At 48.5% G+C, this 14,137-nt stretch overlaps 1 protein-coding gene across 3 annotated transcripts in view; it reads left to right on the top strand.

The window, feature by feature from the left end:
* The window catches only part of Pi3K21B (phosphatidylinositol 3-kinase regulatory subunit alpha), a 57,348-nt gene that overhangs the window by 24,671 nt on the left and 18,540 nt on the right, over positions 1-14,137 (top strand). Inside the window, exons 1-2 of one of the 3 annotated variants that reach the window (XM_014350716.3) lie at positions 6,515-6,587; positions 10,880-10,989. In XM_014350716.3, the coding sequence (XP_014206202.2) occupies positions 6,572-6,587; positions 10,880-10,989 (126 nt within the window). In that variant the 5' untranslated portion in view covers positions 6,515-6,571. Of the gene's footprint in view, positions 1-6,514; positions 6,588-9,468; positions 10,990-14,137 lie in introns of those variants that run through there. The other 2 variants (XM_089595281.1, XM_014350713.3) reach the window with 2 other exon arrangements.

The raw sequence follows: 14,137 nt of genomic DNA, 5'->3' as shown, positions 1-14,137 counted from the left end.
AATCGAGTTATCGATTAAGCTCGGGGTGAGGGAAGGGGGGGGGAGGCTGATGATGAGCTGTTTCTTTCCCGAGGATATGAGGAGGAGGTGCTCACATGGGGAAGAGAGAAAAAGAGCACACGCCTCTGCTTCTGTGTGTGGGATTTTCTCTGAACGCGCTGACATTGCCCTGACACTTGGCTCAAGGTGATATATATCTCTCTCTCTCTCTCGGCGGCTAATTCATTCGTGTAATGTTTTACATGTACCGAAAATTGTTTTTTTTTTTTTAATTTTCATTCAATAAGCTTTGGAGATGTGGCCAATGTGCAGATAGACCATTTAACTTTGTATATACAGCGCGCCGTGGAAAAAGACATTAATTCGCGGGTAAAACATACAAAAAGAGAGCAATAGGAGCGTGTAGGGGGGGGGGGACAAAGACATTACACGGTGCTTGTTGCATCGTTTGTCAGGATGATTGAATAGGCGAGTGACGTTTGGCTTTTTTTCTCTCCTCCCCTCCCGCTTCTTCTTTCGGTAGTACAGCAGTGGCGGCTAATTGCAATGATCCCGCGATTCTGCGGGGTCAGGAACGTGAGTGTGGTTATTTATCCGCGTGTATATATATATATATATATAGGAGGAAGGGTATATACGAGGGATCAATTGACAGCTGCTCCGGTTGACGTAACGAGTGTACGATCAACGACTGTGGGTGATGGATAACTCCGTGGTCGGTTGGGTGGGGATGATCCAAAGGGAAGACCAAACTTTTGTGGATAATGCAGAGGAAAAACATACATCAAAGTAAACGTCGGTGGAAAAGTACCGGGCTCCCGTCAAACAAACACTGCAGCGCGTGTGTGTACGCGCATCTAGTCCAGAAACGAGTTGTAGAGAGAGAGAGAGAGAGAGTTGCACGCAGTGACGGACGAGCCGAGGCAATAATAATATCAGCCCTGGCGATCTCCGATCAGTTTTATCAGCTGCCCTCTCACGCTTTTTTCGTCTCTTTCGACGCAACTGTACACAAGCCGCACGAGCGTGTATTACACACGTCTCTCTTTCTCTCTGGTTTTTTTTTTTTTTTTAACTCCCTTTTATTACGTCCCCGTAACCCTTTTTTTTCTCTTTCTTCTTCGTTACTGTACGGGCTCAGCATCTTTTTTTCTGTCTCTCGCCTTATCCGATTTTTCTCTTTTTCTACCTGTTGACAAAAAAAAAAAAACTCCCCCCCCTCAAGGAAGGCAGAAGCCAATCAAACAAATATACATACACCTCGTAGGGGAAAATGACAAAGCGCCTTCGTCTCTTATATACTTTGGACCGATGCACACTCGAAATCACCCCGCGTCTCCTTCTTTTCTTCGGTTTGTTATACAAACAGATCGCTCATCTATACACTTTTTTCCTCGGATAGTAAATTCAGCAAGAGTATTTATTAACACAACGAAAAAATGCAATTTCGATACAAGGGAGATACGCGAACCGCGAGCAATACAAAACACGAACATAGCGCGCGTGATCCTTCGTAACGAGCAAAAGAGAAAAAGAGTCATCACGAGAAACAACGTCGGCTCACTGCACACACACACACACATTATAACGCAACGAGAGAGAGAGAGAGAGAGGCGCACTATGGTCGTTATGCGATTCGTCAATTGTGCGTGTATACGTATATATGCACCCGGCGCGCATACAAATCATCCCTCTCCGTACGTACACATATTATTCATATGGTGCACGAATAACATTAAGTTTCGCACGTACCGCGAGCAGGTGAACATTTACACAGAGAGCGAGAGAGAAAAAAAGAGTGGCAAGGAATATAATCAGCGTATAATGTCCGAGCCGTTATAAATTATATGTATACACGCATAATACACCAGCAGGCGTCTTTAATTGTTCTCTTGTTGCGGAACGCTGGCTCTCTCGACTTATTTAGCCGTGCTTTTGTTCCAGCTACGTATATATATACATATCTCGTATAGAAGAAGCGACGTTTTCATTCCCTTATCCCTCATCGCGTGCCACATGTATGTATATACCATTGCTGTCATATATATATATATATATGTGTGTACACGTATACAGCACCTTATAACGTTTGATAACTTTGGATAATTATAGCCGTGGCAGCCGCGAGGAAGCCGATGCTTATATAGATCTCGTAGATATGTATTCCCGATGCCGAGCCCCTTTACTCCTATATACATGTATATACGCTTTATATACTTTCCCTCGGCAACGAGGCTCGAGCCGCTGCTGATGCCCCGGTGTATATACAAAATATACCTGTGTATGGCTCGGTCGTCGCGTTAAATGGATTACGAAGCCCATTCATCGAAGCCTATTGATTGGGCGCTCCTGTCTAAAATTATACGTCCCGGAAATCGAGAGAGAAAAAAAAAAAAAAAAAAGAAAAAACGACTCTGGTGCCATTATCGTCATCAAAGTGTACTGACGCGCGCTATCGATCGGTTATTTTTTCCCCGCGGAATCGGGTGGTTATACGGTCATTCCGATCGGCTTTTCAACAATAACCATGGATTTTTCATCCCTATTTAGCGATCGAATTATAAATAGGGTGATCCCCGTTGATGCTGCGCGTGCAGTACGTACATATATATTTACATGATACGTGCAGCGGTAGCTATAGGGAGGTACGGTATAGGTTCGAGAAAGTTTATATAATATATATTATATAGAGTAAAGGGCGGGAGGAGGGGTATCGGTATTATAGAGGTACAACCTGTCTTTACATTCATATATACACGTTTAGCGCGCTGTGCGTGTACGTAATACACATACACGGGTACATGTCGAGGATCACAGCTCGGCGAATATTATAATATCGTCGGACGCATATATATATACAATAAAAAGCTTGCATGCACGCACATATAGCACGCGATTCCTCCATCCATATATATCATAATATAATGTATTATATGCCTTATATGGATACGTGTGTAAATGTGCGTTTTACGTGTACACCTATGTCTCGTCTGTATCTACTTGTCAGTCGGTGCACGGCTGTTATTTTACAGACGTGTCACCTGCGTTTCTGTATCTACTTATGTGCGCTTTTACTTTGCACGTTATACGCATCGACTCCCCTTTATCCCTTTTTTTTTTTTTTTCCCTTACCTCCGGGCAGTGATGCAACGCTTCGGTTGTTACACGCCTTTTTCGACCATTATACATTTGTACACCTCCGTACTCGTACGTATACCTACTTTTTTTTTTTTTTTTTATTTATTTATTTTTTTTTTTTTACATACCATCCGATTATGATGACAATGATTAATCGTGTGTTTGTTGTACACGTATGCACCAAAGATTTAAAACAATAATAATAATAATAATAATGATGAATCACAATTATAGCGTATCGGTACTCTTCTTTTTTCTTCTTTTTCCAAACCACACCGCTCGCTGCACGCGATGTTGCGTCTATAGGTCTTTGTATCGTGGCGGTTTTGTTCGCCGGAGTTTTTTTTTTTTTTTTTTTTTTTTTTCTTCATCAATAAATAATCATGTAAGCTTTTCATACCAAACTCACCCCCTACGGGTATGAACAGTCGCGCTCTGGTAATTTAACACCCACCCAATAGTGTTTTGTATGAAAAGAGAGAGAGAAAAAAAAAAGAATTTGGCCGACAGTGTGTGTGTGTATATATATATACATATACATATATATAAAACCTACACGTATTTTTGGCACTTGTACGTACACATGATGTGTATATGCACGTGCACCGTTGGTAACCATACATATATACACAGATACACAGATATCGCAAAACCCAGTTCGCATGGCAACTGGAAATATTCGCTATCGATCCGCGGGCCGAGAATCGAGCAAAATTCCACCGATGGCGTATATACGTATGTACAACAACCAGCACACCATGTAGTTTTTAGGAAACAAAAAAAAAAAAAGCCTCCCAATGAACCCCATGAAAAAAAAAAAAAAAAAAAAAAGATGATTTAACGCGATGGAACGCCCATCGGGGCAATCGAAACAGCCAAAGCACACCGGGAAGGTGGTGCGGGTCGTGCTGTCAGAGCCTCGAAACGCGAAAATTTCGCAGAGACGGCACCATGTTCCTCTGCAGCCATCGGGTCTCGCCGTGACCGCGCGTACAGCTACGCTCCTGGGGAGGTAGGGAGGGAGGGAGGGAGGGAGGGAACAAGCTCTCGTGACCGGCTAGGCTCTCGCGCAAAGGCCACGAGGAGGCGGAGGAGGAGGAGGTGGTGGTGGTGAGCCGAGAGAGTATGGCGGAGCGGCGTCGGGGAAACGGACGCTGCACGAGCTCTCCACCATCAACTCGCGCTTGTGTGTGTACGTATTACACGAGAGAGGATAGACATCGCCGGCAACGAGAGAGAGAGAGAGAGAGAGCCAAAACCGCGAGAAGAAGAGGAGGAACGAGCGCGCGCCCGGTGTCGTGGCTATTGACCGAAACTCTCGCGACCGAGCCGAGATAGGCTATATATACAACACACACCGGCCGGTCAGCTGTGAGGGAGTCACGTGTATGTGTGTGTGGCAAAAAAAGGGGGCCGCCGGGAGCCCCTCTTCTGTCGTGGACGCGCGTGTGTTGCGCGAGCGAGTGAGCGGGGGTGGAGTGGCGGCAAGGGGGGAAGCTCCTTTTTGCCCGCGTGTGTGTGGTGGCATATATACACACACACACACATACACGTGCACGTTTAGTTATACAGCACGCGAACGTGCCAATCTACTCGGTTTTCTGCCAACCAGCCCGAGCTGCAGCTACACAGCCAGCCTTATACTGCCTTGTGCCTTTCATGTACGCGCGAGAGGCTGCCCTGCGGAGAGAAACTTTGGCCTTATGTGTGTCACGCCGCGCGTGTATCTATATACACACATGTATGGATATTACAGGCTACCGTAATGAGAGGTGGGACGCGCGTCGTATACGTATTATGATTGTCATAACTTTCGCAAATGCATGCGCGTTGCGAAAAGAAATTTAAAAAAATGTGTGTGTGTGCTCTCTCTCCCCCCGTATATGCATGGGTTGCACCTATACGCGTGAGTTTCGACAAGGTATACGACAGTATAGCTGCTGTATATAATACGCGGAGCGGTCGGGAGGGTCGATTCTCTCTCTTTCTCGTCTTCCTCGTTTTCGCGAACCCGTGCACCGCCAACCAATTTTTCGCGGATCGCGCCCCCAAGCGCGTACACACGCTATGCATCGATGTTCACTGTATGTACTCGTGTTCCTTTTTTTTTTTTTTACTCTTCCAACCCCACCCACCCCCAACCCGAGGTGCGAAAGGGTCGACGTGATTTTCGGCATAAACCCAGGGAGTCCAAGAGTTACGTAAGTAAGTTCTCGCGATCTTTGTGTATAACGCCCGTTGACAGTGGACGGGGATGATAAATGAACCGGGGGACCGGCAGCTCTTTCTTCGCGCACACACCCAAAGAAAGGATGATATACATACAAGGGATGAGATTGACGGCTATCAAACCGAGTTCCCATACTAAAAGGACCAAGGGATGTTAGGGGGGGGGGTAATGGGGTACATGTAGGGAGCTGTGGAAATGAGGTGTATACGTATATGGTTGACGGCGGGACAAAGAAAAAGGTTGCCCGACGCGGAAAGCCGAGTGTATAACACACCAGAAGCTATGGAAAGCCGCGCCGCCCGAACAGCTGAGGGGGAAAAAGCGGTCGAAAGCCGGAGACCGGCGTTCTCCACTGCCACACCGCACGTATACGTGCACTACTTGCTGGCACTGCACATCCATACAATGCCGTTCTTGCACCCAACCCCCCTCCCCTGAAGGGAGAGGGGCGGCGGGCAGAACTCCCCCCCCTCCCCTTCTATCTCTCTGTGTGTATGTTTGCGGTGTAAAAAAAAGGGGCATACACGTACACGCGCACACCTACCGATGCATACTATGGCCGTGTAACGAGCGCGCACACACACGGGTGAACCAGATGCGAAGGAGAGAGAAGGGGTGGTGCAGGCCACGGAACAGCGTTGTATATATAGCGGCAGAGTAACAGCTGCACCCGAGCGAGTGTTGGTGCGTGCGCCTGTATCTTTGGCTTCGCTACTTTGTACGCTGTATGTATATGTATATACACGCGCGCTCCGACTCCGAAATAGTAGAGAGAGAGAGAGAGAGAGAGCAGCTCGTTGGAGGCGGCGCAGGAGGGGCACAACTACATTACGCTCCGTATAACGTGTATTGTGTATCTGTGTGTGCCATATAAAGAGCCCCGCACGCACACGGGCGCAAGTGGAGCCTGCTCGTTCGTGCCCCTCTCGGCGTCTCTCGCCCCCTAGTACGCCCGGTAGTAGTGTACACGCGTGCGTGTGGAGAGCAGCAGCAGCGGCGGCTCTCTCTCGGGCAGAGCAGAAGCTTGGCGTTCTGTCTTCTTTGTGTGCTCGGAGACGACGCCGCTGCCGCGAGAGGCCACACGGAACACCCCGGGGACGACGAGGAAGCCGAGGCGGAGGTTACCCCACCCCCCCCTACCTAACCCCAAAAGCTACGAGCCCCCCTCCCCTCTCCCCCGAGTACGTACACTACGCACGACCTATGTGTAAGTTCATCGGTAGGTACAACATCAAACACTGCACCTTTATTATTCTTCTCGTTTTAACACTTAATTTATACAACCTACGGTATAAATATTATCTACTCTTAGTTTTTATGTAAATGTAAATATAAATATATATATATGTTGTGTGTGTGTGTGTGTGTGTGTGTGTGTGTGTATGCACTTATTGCGCTTGGACGGACGAGAGTTTGTACCGTGTGTGCGATGTGTATGTATAAAACGCGCGTGCGCGGTCGTCCTCTCTTTTTTTTTTTTACTCTTTGGTAAATCGTCGTCGGCTAGCTAGAGCTCGCGAGAGGTTACGCGATGCGTGTGTGTGTGTGTGTGCAACCGATGTATACGTGATACGAAAAGTGTGTATAATATATATGGTACCCCACACAGAGAGGAGTCGCGACCGCCGAGCGCGGAGGGGAGTAGTTCCTCAGCTGACGGCTCGGGGGAGAGGCCGCGGTTACAATCGTCTCCTCGAGCAAAGCATCATACATATACATACACACAACAGGAGGGGACCTACTTTTTTAGGACAGACAAAGAAAGAGAGAGAAAAAGATCGCGTGAGCGACGGGAGACCGATGATGATAAATGACGGATCGGCCGATCGGCAAGGATCTCCGAGCGCCGCTGCGTTGTAAACCTGCACCGATAGAAGGTAGAGGAGAGGGGGGGGGGTTAAAGTACACACGGAGCTTTCCGCGAGTTAAAATCGGCTCGTACGTATACCGATATATTATGTACAGTGTATAAAACACACAGTCGCAAGTGGCGTAGAGGAGAAAGAGAGGAGGAACCGGCTCTCCTTTTGGAAGCTGCCATTTTCCACTGGAGTCGCGCACACACCGCTCCGGCTCTCGTATCTCTCTTTCTTTCGTTTCGTTTCTTTGTGTGCGCCTCCCCCCCCCCACCCCCCGGAGAGGTGTGCGTGTAACACACACCGAGAGAGCCGGAGAAGCTTATCGAAGCAGCGGAGGAGCCGGTCTCTCGTGAAGAAACGAGGCAACGAAAAGAAGAAAAAAAAAAAAAAGAAAAAAAAAGAAACCCGAGTCTCCTCCGTTGATGGCTTCTAGATGCTGAATCTCGGTTTGGTCCATCCTCCGTGTCACTGTTAATAAACCCCGGTAGATCGTATCGCCGTGTATTTTTCTCGGCTACCGAAGAAATCCACCCATATACAGAGACGAAGAAGAGAAAGACAGTGTGTACAAATTATACACGGACGCACAACCCGATCCTCCGTGCTCCGAAACGATCGTCATACGGATACCCGGTGTAAATCGTCTATGCCTCGAATTAAAATCGTAAACTAGGGAGGGAAAGAAAAAAAAAAAAAGGAGAAGAGTAGGAGGAAGCACCAGCGCCGGGAGTGCAGGAACAGGAGTTGGAGGAGGAGAGACCGGTCCAGCGGAGGTAACACACTCGAGGCTCCTTTCTTGCATGTGTACGCTATCGCGCGCGCACACCCTCGCCTCACCAATATACCAAAACGATATACAGACACACATCTGTATTACATTCGGGCACCATCACCGAGACTTGCGCTTTCTCTCTATCTCTAAGAGTACCCGTATACACGTCGCAACCCTATACCTATATTACGCGGAGACCCAGCACAACTGCGCGCACATCATACACACACACACACACACACACGCGCGCGCAAGGAACAAGAACGAGAGAGAGAGAGAGAGAGAGAGAGCAAAGTAAGAGGGGAACCGGGGACATACGGAGTACGAGGGGCGGCATCGGCAGCGCTAGTGGCACAGCGGGCAGGCAGCGCCAGTCGTACACTGGAAGAGGACGTCGGCAGGAGTCCGTCAGCCACACATAGGGCAAGGAACGGGAAGGAAGTTGTTGGCTGCTCTCCCCGAAACGGACGAAAAAGGACTCGCACTCGGGAGGACCACCGGAGGCAATTGTGTGTGTGTTCCAGCAGCAAAAGTGGTTTAAACCGGCTCTAGAGAGAACGAGAGCCGTACCGGCACTTCGATCCGACCCTATCGATTTTACTTGCCGGCAGCCAGGGCCGACGTACGGTCGTGTATATGTATATACATACGAGCTCGACCGCTGTCGTCAAGAGAGAAAGAAACGCTCGGCACAACTGCACTTGCTTTTGACGATATAGTAAAAAAATCGGTAAATCGGTAGCCAACCCTTGCGCGCTGGAGCTTCGATCGAAAGGAAAAAAAAAAAAAAAAAGGATCTCATTACAACGACAATTGAGAAGAAACCGGTATCATCGGAGGTTTTTTGTTCATACCTTTGGTGATAGTTTTCCGATTCGTGCTCCGAGAGTATATTATAACGTGTATACATGTATACGCGAGAGTGAGATAGGCATTTTCGACAGGCGATTAGCGGCGACCTTGAGAAAGCCAGCCGGGTGCGGTGGTGCCAGTGCTCCGTCCCTATATCCGTGCAGTGTGCGTGCGCGCTCGTGTATCCACATAAAAGCACACCAAAGCGGAGAAGAAACGAGGAAGCAAAGAGAGAGAGAAAAAAAAGGAGCCCTCTCGCGTGGAAAGAGAGAGAGAGATAGAGAGGACACTTGGAGATTTTGCGTCTACAGTCGAGAGAGCGAAGGAGGAACAAAAAGAGGAGAAGGATCGTGTGTGTGTGTGCGCGAGTCGTTAACATATACGTGTACTTGTGGGGGATAAAAGAAGAGCGAGGAGGAGGAAAAAAAAAAAAAAAGAGGAGACGAAAAGGGAGAAAAAGGAGCCAGCTACTGGTTTTGGGGTTTCCGTGTGTGTATACAGCCATCATCGGGCCACCGATATACATAATATCTCTCTCTCTCGCGCATACGGATGCACGATAATCCATGAGTGTGCCTCGTACGTGAGCGCATATTATATACGAGGAGGAGGAGGAGGAGGAGGAGGAGGCAGTGCACACACGAAAGAGAGTAGGAGGACGCGCTAGATCGAGAGCAGCTCTCGGGAGAAGAGCCGAGGAGGAGTTTAGAGAGCTCCGTTTTTCGCGGTGCGTCGAGTATTATAAATATATACGTATACGTGTATATCCCTGTGGTGTGTATCGCGCGAAAGGGAGGAGGAGGAGGAGGGCCCCCACGGTGTGTGCGTGTGAGTGTACATAATACGATCTTGGCCGGGCGCCAAACCGGTTTCGATTCGCCGAGTGCCCGCTGCAGCGGCGCAGCCTCTCCGGCAAAGGTCGCGCTCCGAGGGTGGGGGAGTACACGATACACACACACTCCACCATAGGTGCGAGGGATCATCAGGATGCGGTGAACACAACTGGGTTCGCTTGCTCTTTTTTTATTTTCATTTGCCGGGTGTCGTTGCACCTCGGTAAGGATGGACCGGGCCGAGCAGGAGCCTACGGTGACCAGCAGCGGCAGGCGCTCCGAGAGCCACAATTACACCTAAAGAGCAAAAGTGTATAAATATAAACGGTGGGGCGCAATCGATGAGCCGTAGGTGTCGTGGCCCATCAGCGGACAGCCGGCGTTATGAAGCGCGGCACAGCTGCCCAGCCAGTTAGCTACCGGCTGCAGCAGACCCTCCGCATAAGCGAAGCCGGCAAGCAGGAGCAGTACAACAGCCAGCTCCAGGACGGGGATGAGCCGAGCGTTACAACGAGTGGGGTGTCCAAGACGATGGTCAAGTCGCCGGGGATGTCGCGCTTGTTAGCCGTTGACTCGGAGAACTACATGCTGCGGCAGGCCAGCGCCGAGTCCGCGGAGCAACTGGCCGACCCGGCGTCCCGGGACGCCCGGCTCCACGGGGTGGCCATAGTACAGTTGGGGCACAACGGGCTGCGCCACCTGAGCACCGCCGACGCGATCATCAGCTCGTCCAAGCAGCTGACCGACAAGCTGCAACAACGACAACAGAGGCCCGACAACAACAGGGTGGTGGTCGAGTGCACCGGGGGCAGTAGGAGGAGCTGCGCCAGGTTAGCGTCCTTTCATCGGCTGCTCTGCTGGTGCGACGACTTTGAAGGGCCCCTCAACAACAACAACAACAACAACAACAACAACAACAACAACAATTGTAGTCCCAACGGTTGTACGGGGAAGAGCAACAACGGGTACCGTGTCGATCGGGGCGAGGACGTTGTCGACGGTAGGCGCGACGAGGGGGACAACGGTACGAGTGTTAGGAGCGGTAGTTGTAACGTTGGCAACGGTGGCGATCGCGGTATTGACAGTAGTAGTAGTAGTAGTAGCTGTGGCGGTAGTAACAATAGTGGTACGGTGTCGTTGGATGATGAGGAGGAGGTACGGTGTTGCTGTATGTGTGGTTCCGTTTGTCCCGCAGAGTGTCACGCGTGCTTCCACAACCTTTGCGCGGAGAGGGCCGAGCAGCGTCCCTGCCGATGGAGCAGCAAGGGACACGCTCTACTCGGACAGACCTACGACACTGAAAAGGTGAGTAATACCTTTTTTGTTTTTTTTTTTTGTTACATGTGTGTATACGTGCGTTGTGTAAATGACGGTTTCATATAAACTCGGGTGTGTTGAATTAGCAAAATTTGTTGCTTTTCTCGATGATCGCACGGTCTGTTCTCGTTGTTACGACGACAATTTACGCCCCAAGATACGTGCGCTCATTGTACACCGATTGCGGGCCTCGTAAAAAAGTTTATCGTCCATAAAAGCGCTTCTTGATAAAAAAAAAAAAAAAAAAAAAAACTTTTCCTACGACTGAAAGTTGTACGTAGCGACTTTCAAGCGCGCGATGCAACGAAAGCACACGGGCTTTTTTACTCTTCAATAATGGGCCATAGATCAATCAATATCGCGTGGTGCATTAATTTGTGTAACATTTAAACGCCGAGACCGGGGAAAAAAAAAAAAAAAAAAGAAAGAAATGTAAACTCGGCTTTCTAAATTATACGCACGCGTGCAACCAGCATACACGTACACACTCGGTTTCCCAAACGAAAACGCCGATAAAACACTTATATATATTTTTCCCCCTTCCGCTGTTACACTCCCCGGCGATCGTGGAGGGGAGGGAAAAAAATAAAGTTGCAGCGAGAAATATAAACCCGGCTGGACGAAGAAAAATTTTTTTACGTAATAAGCTTAAAGTACGAAAGCCGAGAAGGAGGAAGAGTCACGCATTGTATACTCGGTTCGATTTATTGTAACGCGCGGTGCATATTTCAGCGAGAAACGAAAAACTCGTAATGTATACCGAGAGGCTAGATTGGGGGGAAAGGACGCATAGCGTCACGTACGCGCGGCTTTATCCGTCCCGAGTGTGGTATTTCGGAATTCAGATTATACACATCAGGCTCCGCAATTTTTTGATAAACCGGGGAATCCCCTCGTCCATACACTGGACCGATTCGGCTAATCGAAAAGAGATTTGAGCTTCACTGTCGGTCAAAACGTAAGTACACAATCCCGATTGCGAAAAATCACTCCGACACCAGTTGTTGTTCAGCCGCTGTTTTATACATCCACGCGTTTAATCTCAACTTTGCCCCAACAATAATTATTATAACCAAGCGTGTGGCAGTAAAAAAAAAAGGTATTTTAATTTTCTCTCCAACTTGTTTAATATATAATATATACTTTAGTTTTTCCCAACGAAACTCGTGATCGACGACCGCAAAGTGTAACCAAAGGTACAATAACCAAAGGGAGGGGACGCTCGTTAATTCAATCAATCATACCCCTGCACTCTATACATGTATAATACACATTGACAATGAGCGAGTCGGCTTTTGACGGAGTGCAGGCCAACTCTCTCGTTTCACGATGATAATCGCCGCTCTCCGCGCTCGGAAGATGGTTTTCCTTCTCCCTTCCTTTGCACGCGCATACACACACACACATCCGCGGCGCGTCGAATTTTCTGGACTTTCACTTCTCGCTCCGCGTTTATATACGGTGAGAAAGAGCGCTCGGGTGTTCGTAGCGTGTAATATAATATAACAACGTATATACTGCTTTGGCTAAAATTCACTGGCGAGTCATTGAAAACCCGAGTGTGACGAGTGTACATTTTTTTCTAATGGAAGGAAAAAAAAAAAAAATCTCGCGTCTTCGAGTGTGTACGTATATATGCACAGTCTCTATGTCTCTCCGGCGTATAGACTCGCGACGGCGACGACGACGTGGAGGAGGAGGAGGGACAACTCAATATTCAAAGGCGCAGCTCTGGAATAATTTATCGGCTGACCTTTTCCTATTGATCGACGATCGAAGACTCCACAAAGCCGGCGATTCGAATTCAAGCTGCGCCCGTATACACACGCGAATTTCCTCACAATTAAAAAAAAAAAACAAAAAAAAAAAAATTAGAGAATCATCGTGGTGACGACGACGAGATGTACGTATACACACGAAGTGCGTCTCTCCGACTCGATCGCACGTTCGAAATCGAGGGGGGGGGGGAGAGATCCTCTAAAAATGACTTGACCTTCGGGCGCGCGAAAAATCAGCCGACGAGGGAGATAGAAGGGAGGACGGGAAGGCCGTCAACCCAACTTATAAATGTGACCTCTCTCTCTCTCTTCTCTTTTTTTTTTTTCTTTTTCGTCGTCGTCGTCATTTCGAGTTGACGCGGGTCAGGTGTGTGCGCGGACGGATATTCCCTTTTGGCTGCGCGCCAGGGATCGCGAAATTCGCGGAGATGACCGAGACGCAAAACGAGCTGTATACGTGCACTTTCGGGGGGCTCCCCCACCTCCTTCGCGGCTTTTCCCCCGATGCACTTTTAGATTATCATCATCCACCTTCCTTTCGCCGGCCGGGAGTATATATATATGCCGAATGACGACGACGCTCGCCGATATTGTCTTTTTTTTGTGATCGAGGTATTTTTAGGTCGGCTCGTAGCGTTTTTTCGATGCTGGAGCAAAAAAAAAAGAAGAAAAAAAAAGAAAAACTTTAATTCCAAATTCCACTTTGCTGATTCGGTTGTGAGCACTGCCGTGTATACACATATAGATCTCGGAGTTGTCGCGTATAGACGTGCAGACCGGCTGGATGAAATCCACGAAAAATGTGTGTCGTCGATGCTGCACCATCGCAGGCTTTTTATCGATGGACGGGGGAAGCGGGGGGGAGCTTATCGATGATGATAAACTATACACACTGAGGCGATTTGCGCGTTATGAAACCGAGTTATCTCTCGTGAAAAGAACGAGGGGGAGGAAAAGTGTATATACACACGCATAAATCAGGGGGAAAAAAAAGAATATAATATCTCGCTCTTCTCGAGAGAGAGAGAGGGAAAAAAGAAGCGTTTCTGCCGCAGCCTTGAGTCGAGTGCGCGCGATAACAATGCCCCCTATCAATATTCACAAAATTGACCTCTGCGAGTTATTTCTCCAACGCCATTCCTTTGGACACTCTTTCTTGCGAGCTCTTGTTTTTTTTCTTTTTTCCTCAGCTTTTCCTTTCTCCCTCTTTGGGTTGATGAGCGGTGTGTTTTCTTCTCCGAACCATCGCGATCACCGAGCGTAAGTAATTTCAGATATTTTGTCAATATTTTAAAAACCAAGGCAATGTTTCCTTTTCTCTCTCTCTCTCTCTCCGAATCGTTTGGAATTTCGTACGG

Source organism: Copidosoma floridanum, unplaced genomic scaffold (assembly GCF_036245765.1).
Source record: "Copidosoma floridanum isolate Cflo_tuat_1 unplaced genomic scaffold, Cflo_Japanese_pri ptg000025l, whole genome shotgun sequence".
NCBI lineage: Eukaryota > Metazoa > Arthropoda > Insecta > Hymenoptera > Encyrtidae > Copidosoma > Copidosoma floridanum.
This window is presented reverse-complemented; position numbering and strand designations above follow the sequence as displayed.